The sequence below is a fragment of the Sminthopsis crassicaudata genome, chromosome 2 (assembly GCF_048593235.1).
Source record: "Sminthopsis crassicaudata isolate SCR6 chromosome 2, ASM4859323v1, whole genome shotgun sequence".
Lineage (NCBI taxonomy): Eukaryota > Metazoa > Chordata > Mammalia > Dasyuromorphia > Dasyuridae > Sminthopsis > Sminthopsis crassicaudata.
Genome location: NC_133618.1, coordinates 493,878,396 through 493,891,501, shown reverse-complemented (window position 1 = coordinate 493,891,501; position 13,106 = coordinate 493,878,396). Strand labels below are relative to the sequence as shown.

Sequence of the window (13,106 nt, the reverse complement as noted above, 5' to 3'; positions counted from 1 at the left end):
TTATATTTATTTAGAGCAGGAATGTCAGCTGTAGAACATCATAGATTGAAAACCAAAGGGACCTTAGAGCTCAATTAACAGTCTAGTCCTGTAGAAGCCATACTGGAAGCCATAGCCCAAGAAAGTTATTTCATTGCCCAAGATCACAAGGTTAATTACTGAGAAATCGATTGGGTTTTCAAAAAGTCCTTTGACTCCAAATCCAATGCACATTCCAACATACACAGAATGTTCATTAATTTTTGTAGATCAGTTTAGCCATTGGATATAGTGAACATTGAAAGTATGAAGTTATGTTAACATTTAGTAGATTTTCCCCAAGTACCACTTTTCCATTGTCACCATGATAAGAGATACAGAAAAGTGAAGACTATTTAGCACACCTTTTTGTGGCTTTCTAGCTCTTGGTCTCTCCCACAGGCTAGTCATTAGAAAAAAACCTAGTTTCTTTCTGGGCCTATATACAAAATCTTTCCAGTTTATCAGGATCTTTAAGAACTTAGATTTCCATAGGATGGTCTTTAAGACTAATGTCACCTCCATTCCATGTAAGAGCCTCCTTGAGCACTAATTTTTTTTTTTTTTTTAAAGAAATTGTAAAGTACCTTTGGATTTTTCCTTCACTCTTTTCAGAATGCCCTGAGGAGGTATATGACCCTCGATCTCTGTATGAAAGACTCCAGGAACAAAAGGACAAGAAGCAGCAGGAATATGAGGAACAGTTTAAATTCAGTAAGTCTGAGAAAGTTACGTAACTCATGAGGTTTGGTTATTGTCTTATGCTTGTTTGCCTCATGTGATATTTTGCATCAGAGATTCCATAATATTATATGACTAGTTTACAGCTTTCAAAATCTTCATTTAGAAGGAAATGAAATCTGTGGCCTTTGCCATTCATACAGTATTAAACATTTTTTGTTTTAAACTCAAGAAGCCCAGTTTAATCTCTGTATTCTGTCATGTCTCTGGACTTATATTTGGTAATAAAGGGGCAATAAAATGTTTTTGTGTCATATTTGTTTATTCAGAGAGCAGTCATTTACTACTTCCTTCTCTAGAGGATCTGCTGTTTATTAAAGAAAAGGCTTTAGTTGATAATATTTTCCCTTTAGCTTACTAAATGTTCCTCATTCTAATTATTTCCTCAGAAAACATGGTAAGAGGCTTAAATGAAGATGAGACAAACTTCCTTGATGAGGTTTCTCGGCAGCAAGAGCTAATAGAAAAACAACGGAGGGAAGAAGAACTGAAAGAACTGAAGGAGTACAGAATATCCTTTATACTGAATGTTGAACTATTGAGCCTCGAGTCTCAGGGAGTCAGAAAATAAATGTCTTTAAATTTCAAAAACAGCAAGGATGGAAAGGGACATTGGTCTGGGAATCTGAAGACCTGAGTTCATCCTAGCTGTGCATCTAAGAAATTAGGAAAGCCAAAAAGACCATTTCCTTGTCTCTGGGGCTCAGTTTCCCCAAGAGGGATTTAGACTAGTTGATGAAAGGTCTATTTTAGTTTGACATTAGTATTTAGAGGCTTCTTGATATCTTAATATGGTATTGTGGTAGAGCAGGTAACAATTTCAGACCTCACTGTGGCTATGTTGAACTCAAACAGGTAGTTGTGATATGTATTTTACATACTTAGTGAATCATTTAAGACCTCTTTTTAGTGACATTCCCAATGGTGGTATTGTATCTGCCAAATTGTGAACTTGAAATTTAAATGATAGAGATAAAATCTCCAATAAACAAGATATAATACATCCCCAATGAACAAGATACAAAAGAATTGATATCTAGTTCTGTGACATTGTTTGGAAAGACACTTTGGAAGCTTTAAGGGTATTTACAATTGATGGATATTTTGGATAATTTTGATTGTCTAGGAAAGGGATGAAAAGCAGATCTTTCAACCAGCTCATAGATATTACATTAAAACTAAAACACTTACGTAGCTAGATAGATGTTGATATAGCAATTGAAGATTAGACATTTGCTTATCAAAGCTCTAAATTAAGAGGGTTTGGGTTTGGGGGGGTTGCCTTTACTTGATAATTTTCATAACACTTTTCCTAATAATTCAGAGTATAAGTAATTACCCTTAGCTTTGATTTGATCTTACATAGAACAATTTGTTTAGCTTGGGAGGGAAGAAAAAAAAAACATTTCATAATATTACGCTTATTTAAGACTGATTGTTTTTATTTTAAATTTTTATTGATATCTTTTGTTTTTACTTTATATTCATTTCCAAAGTGAAAGAAAACAGTTTGGTAATATTTGGTAAAATCATTTAATATCAATTATAAAGATAGTAGAGCAATTGTTCCCCATAGTTTTTTACTTCAGTCTCTGGGACCAAGCTTGGTTATAATTATAGTGTTCAGTTTCCTTTTTTTGTTTCCATTTACATTGCTATATTTATAGTGAATACTGTGTATATATTTAATGCTGAATCAGTTCATGTCTTTGTAAGTTTCTCCATATTTTTCATTTATTATGATATATTGATATTTTATTAATTTTTTTGGGGGGGCAAGGCAAATGGGGTTAAATGACTTGCCCAGGGTCACACAGCTTAAAAGTATTAAATGTCTGAAGTCAAATTTGAACTCAGGTCTTCTTGACTCAAAGGCTGGTACTATATCCACTGTGCCATGTAGCTGCTTTCATTAATTTCTTATACCAGAAATTGCTTTAGGCATTCCCTAAACTAAAGATAACTAGATAGGGCAGTGGATAAAGCATTGGGTTTAGGATCAGGAAGACTCAATTTCCTGAGTTCAAGTCCAGCCTCAGACATTTATTAGTTGTGTGACTTTTGGCAAATCACTTAACTTTGTCTCAGTTTCTCATCTATAAAAGGAGCTGGAGAAGGAAGTGGTATTTTTGCCAAAAAATCCCAAATAGAGTCACAAAGAGGCAGATTATTGAGACCACCAAACAACAATAAAAATGTAAGGGAGGGGTATCTACTTTGTCAAATAGGTATTGTAAGTGGATAAAGCATTGGCCTTAAAGTTAGGAAGAATTGAATTTTATGTCCTACCTTATACATTTAGCACTCATAGTATCTTAGTATTATAATACTACATTCATAGTTCTCAGACATTTCAAGCTATACAGGAATAGTAAGTGAAGTCATTTAAACTTTATCAATTTCAGTTTCTCTCTCTCTTTTTTTTTTTTTTTTTTTTTTGGCTGAAGCAATTGGGGTTAAGTGACTTGCCCAGGGTCACACAGCTAGGATGTGTTAAGTGTCTGAGACCAGATTTGAACTCGGGTCCTCCTGATTTCAGGGCTGGTGCTTTATCCACTGCCCCATCTAGCTGCCCCTACTCATTCTCTTTGAGCTGTCCCTCAATTTCAGTTTCTTCATCAATAAAATGGAGATAACAACACCTGCTTTAAAAGGTCGGTTGAGAATACTATGGAAGTTTTCAGTTCATCTTTTTGGGATGATCTCCTTACAATCAATGTGTCTCTTCAGCACAAAGTATTTGAGATGGCATAGGTATTTAAACTATGAATAGCCTTCATGGCATCATAAAAGTGCTTTGGGTTGTAACTATCAGTTTTTAGCTGAATTTCATTGGCCTTCTTACTGAGCCATGCATCCTGTATCTGTGTAAGCGTCACTTGCACCTTCCTTTTGATGGAATTAAATGCTTTCTTCTTAGAGATTTATGAACTATCCTGCTAGTAAACCCTGTGGAGTTCTTGTTTTAATTTTAGCAGCTCCTGAATTTCCTCATCATTTTATCAAACCAGTCTTGAAGTTAGCCAACTGTTCTTGCCCAGAGGAGTAGACATGATAGGATACACCAAATTTCTAAAAGCTACTCACTTCTTTTCTGCTCCACTGCTGTCATCTGTATGTTGGTTTAGCTTTCCCTACAAGTTATCTCATAACTGTTTGGAGAAGTGCTCTAGTCTGTTGACATTGTGTTCTGGTTGTCATTTTACCTTGGGATCTCTGTTTTTTTGTTGAATGTGAAAATTTAGCTTGGAGAGGATGTCTATGAGCAATCTTATCACTTAGCACCACACATTACTTTTGTCATTTTTACAATCTGTCTCTTTTCCTTACATTGACATAGTCTATTAAATGCCAGTGTTTGCTGCGAGGATATAGCTACAAAGTTTTTAATCAAATTAAATTTTTAAAGTTTTAAAATAATGTTTAGGGAAATGGGAGTGGAGAGTTGTAAGGGCCCTTTAAATGGGCGGACACAGTGCATCGGGATTGAGGCCCAGAAGTAATTTCTGTGGATATTAGGACTGCCCTTGGGCGGGATCCTGGCCATATTGAGATAGTTTTGTAATGGGTGACTCTCTCGCTGATTGGCTGTGTGTGTGACCTCACAGGCCCTATATAAGCCCACTGCAGGCAGCAACCGCCCTCTTTAACCTCCTGCTGTTCACCCTGGCTCACCAGCCTGGGTGGCCAAGCCAAGATGGGTAGCCGAAAGAGGTAAGGGTTTTGGTAGTGAACACATGGGTCTTCTGACCAGGTGTTCACTAGGGAACCAACAAGTCAGGGCATCAGTTAAGGCATTATGTGAGTAGGTATAATAAAGGCTTTTAAGATTACATGTGGTTGTTCTTGAGTGCGCTACCGGTTATTAAGCTATAGATTCAAGAGATTGTGGCCAGAGACCTTAGAAGGCCTCAGAGGAGGCGAGCCGGGTAGAGCTCACACTGCAAAGGACAGTGGTCAAAGGTACTCTGGTGGGTCTAGGACAGACTAGTAATTGTAACTGCCAGGAGAGCACGTTACAAATGGCGCTCAACGTGGACGCATAAGGAATTATCAGGTTTTGAAAATATTTAATATTCAGAATTAAGATTCTGAAAGATCCGGTAGAAACGCCACTTAAGAGGGAAGACAGAGAAGCAATATGGACCCAGGTAAATCTGGGATCAGGCTCAAGGACACAGCTGAACATAATGCTTATTATATAAAGAGGTTAAAGAGCCAGATGGAAGATCTTTTAACAAAGATCACCACTGAAGAACAGCAGGAAGCTTGTAATCAAGCTCCACAAAGGCTATCCCCACACCCAGTAAATATATCTCAGAGAGGGAGCAACCTAGAGCTAATGTGTTTGTATGACAGCATAGAGTATAAAATGCCACAGCAAGAGCTGCTGGAATTGCAGGTTAAACTACAGATGGAGCTAGAGAAAGAAGAAAAAGCTAGGTTAATACAGATAGAACAGGAAGAGTTCAAACCAGTGGCTGAAATTAAGGAAGGAAATAAACGAACCACATGGACTTCAGTTGTAGAAATTCTTCTTAGCATTTTGTTGGTTTACCTCCTGCATTGTTGTTTTAAGGAATTTATTGATTACTCTTTCATTGAGAAGTTTAGTTCTTTTTATGTGCAAAGCTCAGGTTTGATTTTAAATCAGCCTTTGGGGAATTTTCCAATTCTTCCCTCTGCCTCACCTTCTTGGGCCAAGGGAGAAGGGGGAGGAGGAAAAGGAAGGGCGATAATATCATCAGCACTGCCCATTAATCCATTCAAAACTCCTGTGTCTTCATTTCAAAGGACAGGAGTAGGCTTTATGCCCCAAGGCAAAAAGGAATTGTGGGGTATTGAGTATAATCAGAAAAGTTTTGAAAATACAGTTCAGTTAATTTCTAAGAAACCTTACAGGGATAAGATCTTGCAGTTAGAGAGAGTGGAATTTTATACTTGTAAAACTGCTAGGATCGTCTTTGGAGAGTTGGAACTCCTCTTTTCTTACCTCGTGGATTTTCCACTTCCACAGGTGAGCTTGATTTCCCAACCCCCTACGGGTACTTATAAAACAGTGTTTATGTCTAGAATGGGTTGGAAAATTGCTGTTTTAATCACTAGAATAAATAGACAGTGTGTGATCTTTGACCCAGGAGGAAAATATCAGATTTATTGATTCACACTCCTGGAGTACAATTCGGTATCAGAAACTCAAACTTTGATTTTTAGGCAAAAGAATTCAGGGATATAGCCAGAATGTTCTAGTAAAGTCATTACTGCACAGACTATCCCCAAGATCTCTTCTAAACAAGAGAAGGGAATTTTGGGATATGTGATTGCTTACAATTTTAAATTTTGATTTTACATTTTTAAACACTTTTGATTTTACATCTTCAAAGTATTTTGATTTTACATTTTAAAGTTATTTTGGTTTTATATTTTTAATCTATTTCGGTTTTACACTTTTAAATTATTTTGGTTTTACATTTTTAAATTCTTTGCCTTTTACCTTAGCAATGCACTTCGGGCATACACAGAAAGTGCAGCTAAGTGACAGACTGACTTTTGTCTGACTTTTGTTAATCTTTTTGACAACAACTTTGTTTCCACTGTGATGTGGAAAGGCCTGGATGGCATTTGGAAAGGCCCAAGTTGGGCCCCGAGTACATTCCTTCCTAGGTGCAGATCCAGCAGCAGAGTTCATCCCCACCAGAGACTTTTGTAACCTGGGGATCCAAGAGAAGGACCAGACAACAGTCCAGAGAGACCAGCCAGATGTCCGCAGCCCTCCAGACATGATGGCAGCAATGCCCCTCCTGACCATGACACCAGAGACAGCAGACACAGTTCCAGTGTTGCAGCTGAAATGGACTGTTTTGGGTGATATGCAATATAAAGACTGTAAATGGACAATGGGCCTGCTTGCTTCTCCCGTGGCCACTTGCCATATGGTGGCCTGGGAAGAGGCTTTGCCCTATGCTTTCTATTGAAGGACTATGCTTTTAAATTAGTGGGTGAAAAACCAACACACCCACCTGCCATTGTTATTGAGACAATGTTACTGGACATGACTTTGCTTATGTGCACCTGTGAAACTAGAATTGTTCTAGAATTGTGAAAAGTGCAATAGAGAATTGTGATAAGCTAGAATTGCTCTAGGATTGTGAAAAGTGCAACAGAAAATTGTAAGAAACTAGAATTGGTCTAGAACTGTGATAAATGTAACTAGAATTGTGACAACCTACCTCACTGATATTTGTTAACTAGAATTGTGATGTTTTACCTTGTTGACTTCCCACCTCAGTGTTGACATCCTACCTCATTGGCATCCAACCTCTTTGGCTTATTATCTCGAGTATGACTTTGATGAATGGGTTGAACACTTGGGCCACTGTTGAGCCTGGTTCTCATTGTCATACTTCTGTTTACTGATTTGCTGCTTTGTACCTCCTTGGGCATAACACTCGGTCATCTCATGGATCAAGTGAACTATAGCTGGTGCTAAAAGTTTAGCTTGATGAGATGTGCGGTTCCCGCAAAACAAGAGAAAGGGAATTGTAAGGGCCCTTTAAATGGGCGGACACAGTGCATCGGGATTGAGGCCCAGAAGTAATTTCTGTGGATATTAGGACTGCCCTTGGGCGGGATCCTGGCCATATTGAGATAGTTTTGTAATGGGTGACTCTCTCGCTGATTGGCTGTGTGTGTGACCTCACAGGCCCTATATAAGCCCACTGCAGGCAGCAACCGCCCTCTTTAACCTCCTGCTGTTCACCCTGGCTCACCAGCCTGGGTGGCCAAGCCAAGATGGGTAGCCGAAAGAGGTAAGGGTTTTGGTAGTGAACACATGGGTCTTCTGACCAGGTGTTCACTAGGGAACCAACAAGTCAGGGCATCAGTTAAGGCATTATGTGAGTAGGTATAATAAAGGCTTTTAAGATTACATGTGGTTGTTCTTGAGTGCGCTACCGGTTATTAAGCTATAGATTCAAGAGATTGTGGCCAGAGACCTTAGAAGGCCTCAGAGGAGGCGAGCCGGGTAGAGCTCACACTGCAAAGGACAGTGGTCAAAGGTACTCTGGTGGGTCTAGGACAGACTAGTAATTGTAACTGCCAGGAGAGCACGTTACAGAGAGTGTTGGTAATGAGGTCATGAGATGCACAAGTTTTTAGTAGTAAGTGACCATTCCTATTGCTGTTTCTGATTCCATTTCTCCCAAGGGTTCCTTATCATGTCTGGTGGTCTGTGCCTGCTTTTTTATTAAGATCATCAAGAATTATAAGCTTGTCCTCTTTAGATACTGATGATTAGGGTCTCCAGATCTTTATAAAATTTTTCTTTGACCTCATTCGGGATTCATCATGATAGAAGCATATGCACTTATGCTGGTGGTATGTTGCTTTCCTGCAAGTGGCAGTCACATCGCCAAGGGCCTGTCATTAACTTCTTTTGGTAGGCATACAAATGTGTTGACTAGATTAGTTTTGATTGTAAAACCTTCACCATTTTCACAGTGCTGCCTTTCGCTGGGGCTACTCCAGAGAAACGTGTATCTAGGTCTGACTTTGGTTAAGCTGGCCTTTGTTTGCCAGGGAGGAGTTCATTGCTCATATAAAAGCTAACTGAAATCTTCTAGGTTATATGGCAAGAGGAGGTTATTTCTCAGGAGTTCAAAGATGTCTACATTGTCCATTTCTATAAAGATCAAGAAGATAGATTGTATGATGAGGAGGCGAGAAAGAAGTGGGGTCCTCTTTCTTAGTCACTGCCAGCAGGATTCTTGCTAGAGTCCTCCTTAATAGGCTGATCTTCACGTGAAAGATGGTCATCTACCTGAGAGCTAATGTGACTTCAGAAAGGACCAAAGAATAGTTGACATGATGTTTGCTATATGGCAACTCTAAGAGAAATGCCAGGAGCAGAACAGAGATCTGTTCACGATGATCATTGATCTGTGCAAGGCTTTTGATGCTGTCAGTTGTTGTTAGGCCTTGTAGAAAATTATGGTAAAATTTGGATGCCCAGAAAAGTTCATTGGTGTTATACCTCAGTTTCATGACGGTATATTTGCATGAGTTCTGGAGAGTGGATGATGCTCTCACACTTTCCCAGTCACCAGTAGAGTGAGGCAAGATTGTGTGCTTGTTTCCCATGTTTTATAGCTTGATGTTTTCTGCAATGCTGTCATATACCATCAGTGAGGATGAAAACAACAACCAAGTCAACTGCTGTACTGAACAATAAATTTTATTTAACTTGAGAAGGGCTATAAGCCAAGACTAAAGGAGGAAGAGTTGGTGTATGATTGATTGCACACTCAGTGCAACTTCTGAGACTGAGTTGCAACAAAATATGGATTAATTCTCTTTTGCTTGTGCTAATTTTGGCCTATTTGACCAAGGAAACACAGATACACTAGCCAGCACAATAGCAAGACATTTGTGGAACCATCAGTATAGCAAATGTAATGATATTGAATGCTGTGGATAAGTTTAGTTACCTTAGCAGTAGACTTTCCAGGAATATCCACATAGATTCTGAGATTGATGCACTCATTGCCAGAGCTAGCTTAGTGTTTAGGAAACTCTGAAGGGAAGTATGGAAGTTCTGAATGAAGAGGTATTAGAATGCCAAATAGATTGTAGATTGAAAGTCTATCAGAGCCATTGTGCTGACTTTAATTATATACCTGTGAAACCTGGGTAGTCTTACTAGCGCCATGCCAAGAAACACTATTGCTTTCATTTAAATTGTCCTAGGAGGATTCTGAAGATCATCATCCAGATGAAATTGACCTTTACAATGGACATTGGGGTCCTTTCTCTAACTGAACTGCGGAGCATTCAAACACTATTGCAGAGAGCAAAATTCTATTGGATGGCCATGTTGTGGCCAAATGTACATTTGTCTAAAAGACTTATTTTATAGAGAATTCATACAAGAAAAGCACTTATGTGAAAGTCACAAGCAATAAGGACACTCAAGGTCTCTGAAGAATTTTTGAATCAACTGTTTGACATAGGAGACACTGGCAAAGGACTGCTTAGTATGGCATCCCTGTATCAAAGAAGGTGCTGTGCTCTTTGAAGCAGAATTGTATTAATTCCAAAGAAAAGTTAGATGTGTAAATTTAGAGGCATCTCTTCTCCAAATGTTCATGTGGATTATTTGAACTGTGATAGAGCCTTCCAAACTTATATTGATCCAATCATCTAGACACACCCTGTATCTTGACTCCAGAATATTGATGTCATTTTGGGTTCTCTCTGAGAATGAGGGACAACAACCAATCAATTTGAAATCTGAAGTCAAATATAATTCTTATTTATAAATGAGAAGACTTGAAATAGCTAATGCCTGTGACATCCAGGTATTAGTAAAAGAAACACATTAATGTACTCTTGATGGAGCTATGAATTGGTCTACCCATTCTGGAAGATGTTTTGGAGCTCTGCTTCCCAAATCATTAAATTGCCTTTTGACTCAACGATACCAGTACTAGATTTTTACTCAGAGAAATCAAAGGATGAAGAAAAGAACTCATGTACAATAACAGTTACAGCTATTCTTTTTGTTATAGCGAGGATTTGGAAATTAGTGGAATGCTTACCAATTCAGGAATAGCTGAACAAATTATGAGCAGTGGAATTTTATTGTGCTGTAAGAAGCTATGATGGGGGCAGCTAGACACAGGGGATAGAGCACCAGCCCCAAAGTCAGGAGGACCTAAGTTCAGCTGTGGCCTCAGATACTTAGCACTTCCTATGCTGTGTGACCCCAAGTCACTTAACTCCAATTGCTTCCTCTCTCTTCCCCCCAAAAAGAAATTAGGGGCAGTTTCAGAGAAAACTGAGAAGACATAAATTGATGCAGAGTAAAGTGAGCAGAACCAGTAGAATCATAAAGTTATAAAAATAAAAAACTTTTGAAAGACTTAAGAGCTCTGATTTACGATCCATAGTGAAATAGGCTAACAGAGAGGAAGGACTTTAGTTGCAAAATGAGACATACTTTTTAAAGACACAATTAGTGTGGGAATTCGTTTTTTTAATTATTCATATTTGTTACAATGTTTTCTTCATTGAGAGTGAGAGGATTAGAATTGGGTGGGCCCATCCTATCCTTCCAAAAAATAAACAAAAAGAGCATCATTCAAGCAGTTTTTTAAAAAAGGCATAGAATGGAAGGACAGAAGGACAGGAAGCCTATAAGGAAACAGGACAAATTTTTGTGTTTTTTTTTTTTTTTTTAACTTTGAAAGTTAACATTTACTTGTTGATTTTATTATATGCATAAAATGGAAAAGCAAACTATAAGTAATAGAAATTCACAGTTTCGTGTGCAATCTCCTTTTTATATTCTTTTTTGGATGTGTTCATATTATTTGGTATTTATTGAAGAATAAAAATGAAATTAAATACAAACTCTGCCTCAGAGAATTAGAGCAACTAGAGTTAATGTACCTGTTATGATTAGACCATATTTACTTTTTTTCTCTACTAATTAGCAATAGAACTAATTTACTGTTATGAGATTCATATATGTAGTCTACATAATTCTCAGTAAAGAATTGTAATGAACTTAAGCAAATAACCCTCGTGATGAATTTCATCTGTGATGTATTGAGCACTAGATGTCACTATTGTTCCATTCTATAATACTGATTTAGCTAAATAATTTCTGGGAGAGAGCAGATAGAAAACTAAAGAATATTTGTGATTTGTTCTCTGGAAAACATAAACATTTCAGTTATCAAGTATCTAATATTGAAAACTTCCTGCATTACAACTGAAAGATTTGCAGTTTAAACATTTGTGAATGTACAATTTAGCTAGACTTAATATTTTATAAAATAATGTTTTTCCTTTTTAAAATTAAAATTCTTTTGTTTTATTTTAAGTGCTGAATGGTTTCCCTCCCTCTTAACCCTATACTAGAGAAAACTACCATTTAACACTACTTAATAAATATGCAAAATCATAGTAATGCATACTTCTTTTTATCATTTCTTTCTCAGTAATGGATAGCATCTTCCTTCATAGGTCCTTTATTGTTGGTCAGAATAACTTAGTCAGAATTATTTTTTGAATAATAATCTTGTTTACTGTGTGTGTGTGTGTGTGTGTGTGGTTCTCTTCATTTCACTGTTTTATTAATTTGTATAAGTTTTTCCATGTATTTCTAAAATCACTCAACTTATTTCTTCAAGTACATTGGTATTGCATCACAATCATATGCCACAACTTATTTAGTCATTCACCAATTGATGGATATTTCCTTTATTTTCAGTTCTTTACCATTACAAAGGGAGATACTATAAATATTTTAGAATATAGAAGTTCTTTTATTTTTTTCCTGATCATCTTGGGAAACAGACCTAATAATGGTATTGCTGGGTCAAAGGAGGTATATGCAGTTATATAACTCTTTGGCTATAACATCAAATTGTTCTCCAAAATAATTTGAACAGTTCACAATTTTCACCAAGAGTATTATGTTCCATATCCTTTCCAAAGTTTGTCATACTCACCCATTCTAATGGGTGAGAGATAATATCTCAAAGTTATTTTAATTTGCATTTCTCTAATAATGATTTTTAAAGCATTCTATTAGTAAATATAGTTTTAATTTCTTAAATGAAAAAATTGCCTATTCATATTCTTTGACCATTTATCTTTTGGGGAATGACTTATTCTTACAAATTGTACAAAGTTCTTTATATGTTTAATAAATGAAACCTTTATGTCAGACATTATCGGTAAAATTTTTTTTGCCGATCTTTATTTCTAATCTTGGCTGCATTGTTTATATTTTTACAATTTAAAAAATTTAATATAATCAAAATTATTAATTTTATATCTCACAATGTTTGCTCTCCTTCTTGCTTAGTCATAAATTCTCTTATCCATAAGTCTGATAGGTAATACAGTTTTTGTATATCTAAGTCATATAACTATTTTGATTTTATCTTGGTAAATGGTGTAAGATATTGATCCATATCTAATTTCTGCCAGTTTGCTTGGGAGTTATATATTTCCCATTTATTTTCTGCATTCTGTATTATTTTAAATGGAGCATCTCAATATTTCTTCTTGCAAGATTTTGTTGATGATTTATGTGAGTTTATTATATATCCTGTTACATTGCTAAATTTGGTAAAATTGTTTCAACTAACTTTTTTATTGAATCTCTAGAATTTTCCAAGTATATTATCATGTTTGCAAAAAGTTCTATTACCTCATTTTCCATTCTGATTCCTTCAGTTTCTCTTTATTTTGTAATTGTTATTACTATCATTTCTAATACAATATTGAAAAATATTGATGATAATGGGCACCTTGTTTCACATATGATCTCATTA

General features: G+C 36.6%; 1 protein-coding gene across 7 annotated transcripts in view; it reads left to right on the top strand.

The window, feature by feature from the left end:
- Positions 1-13,106, top strand: part of PSME3IP1 (proteasome activator subunit 3 interacting protein 1) — a 53,910-nt gene that overhangs the window by 25,757 nt on the left and 15,047 nt on the right. For 5 of the 7 annotated variants that reach the window (XM_074293505.1, XM_074293502.1, XM_074293506.1 and 2 more), the window contains 2 exons: positions 634-732; positions 1,149-1,270. In XM_074293505.1, coding sequence (XP_074149606.1) covers positions 634-732; positions 1,149-1,270 — 221 coding nt within the window. Of the gene's footprint in view, positions 1-633; positions 733-1,148; positions 1,272-13,106 lie in introns of all 7 variants that reach the window. The other 2 variants (XM_074293504.1, XM_074293503.1) reach the window with 1 other exon arrangement.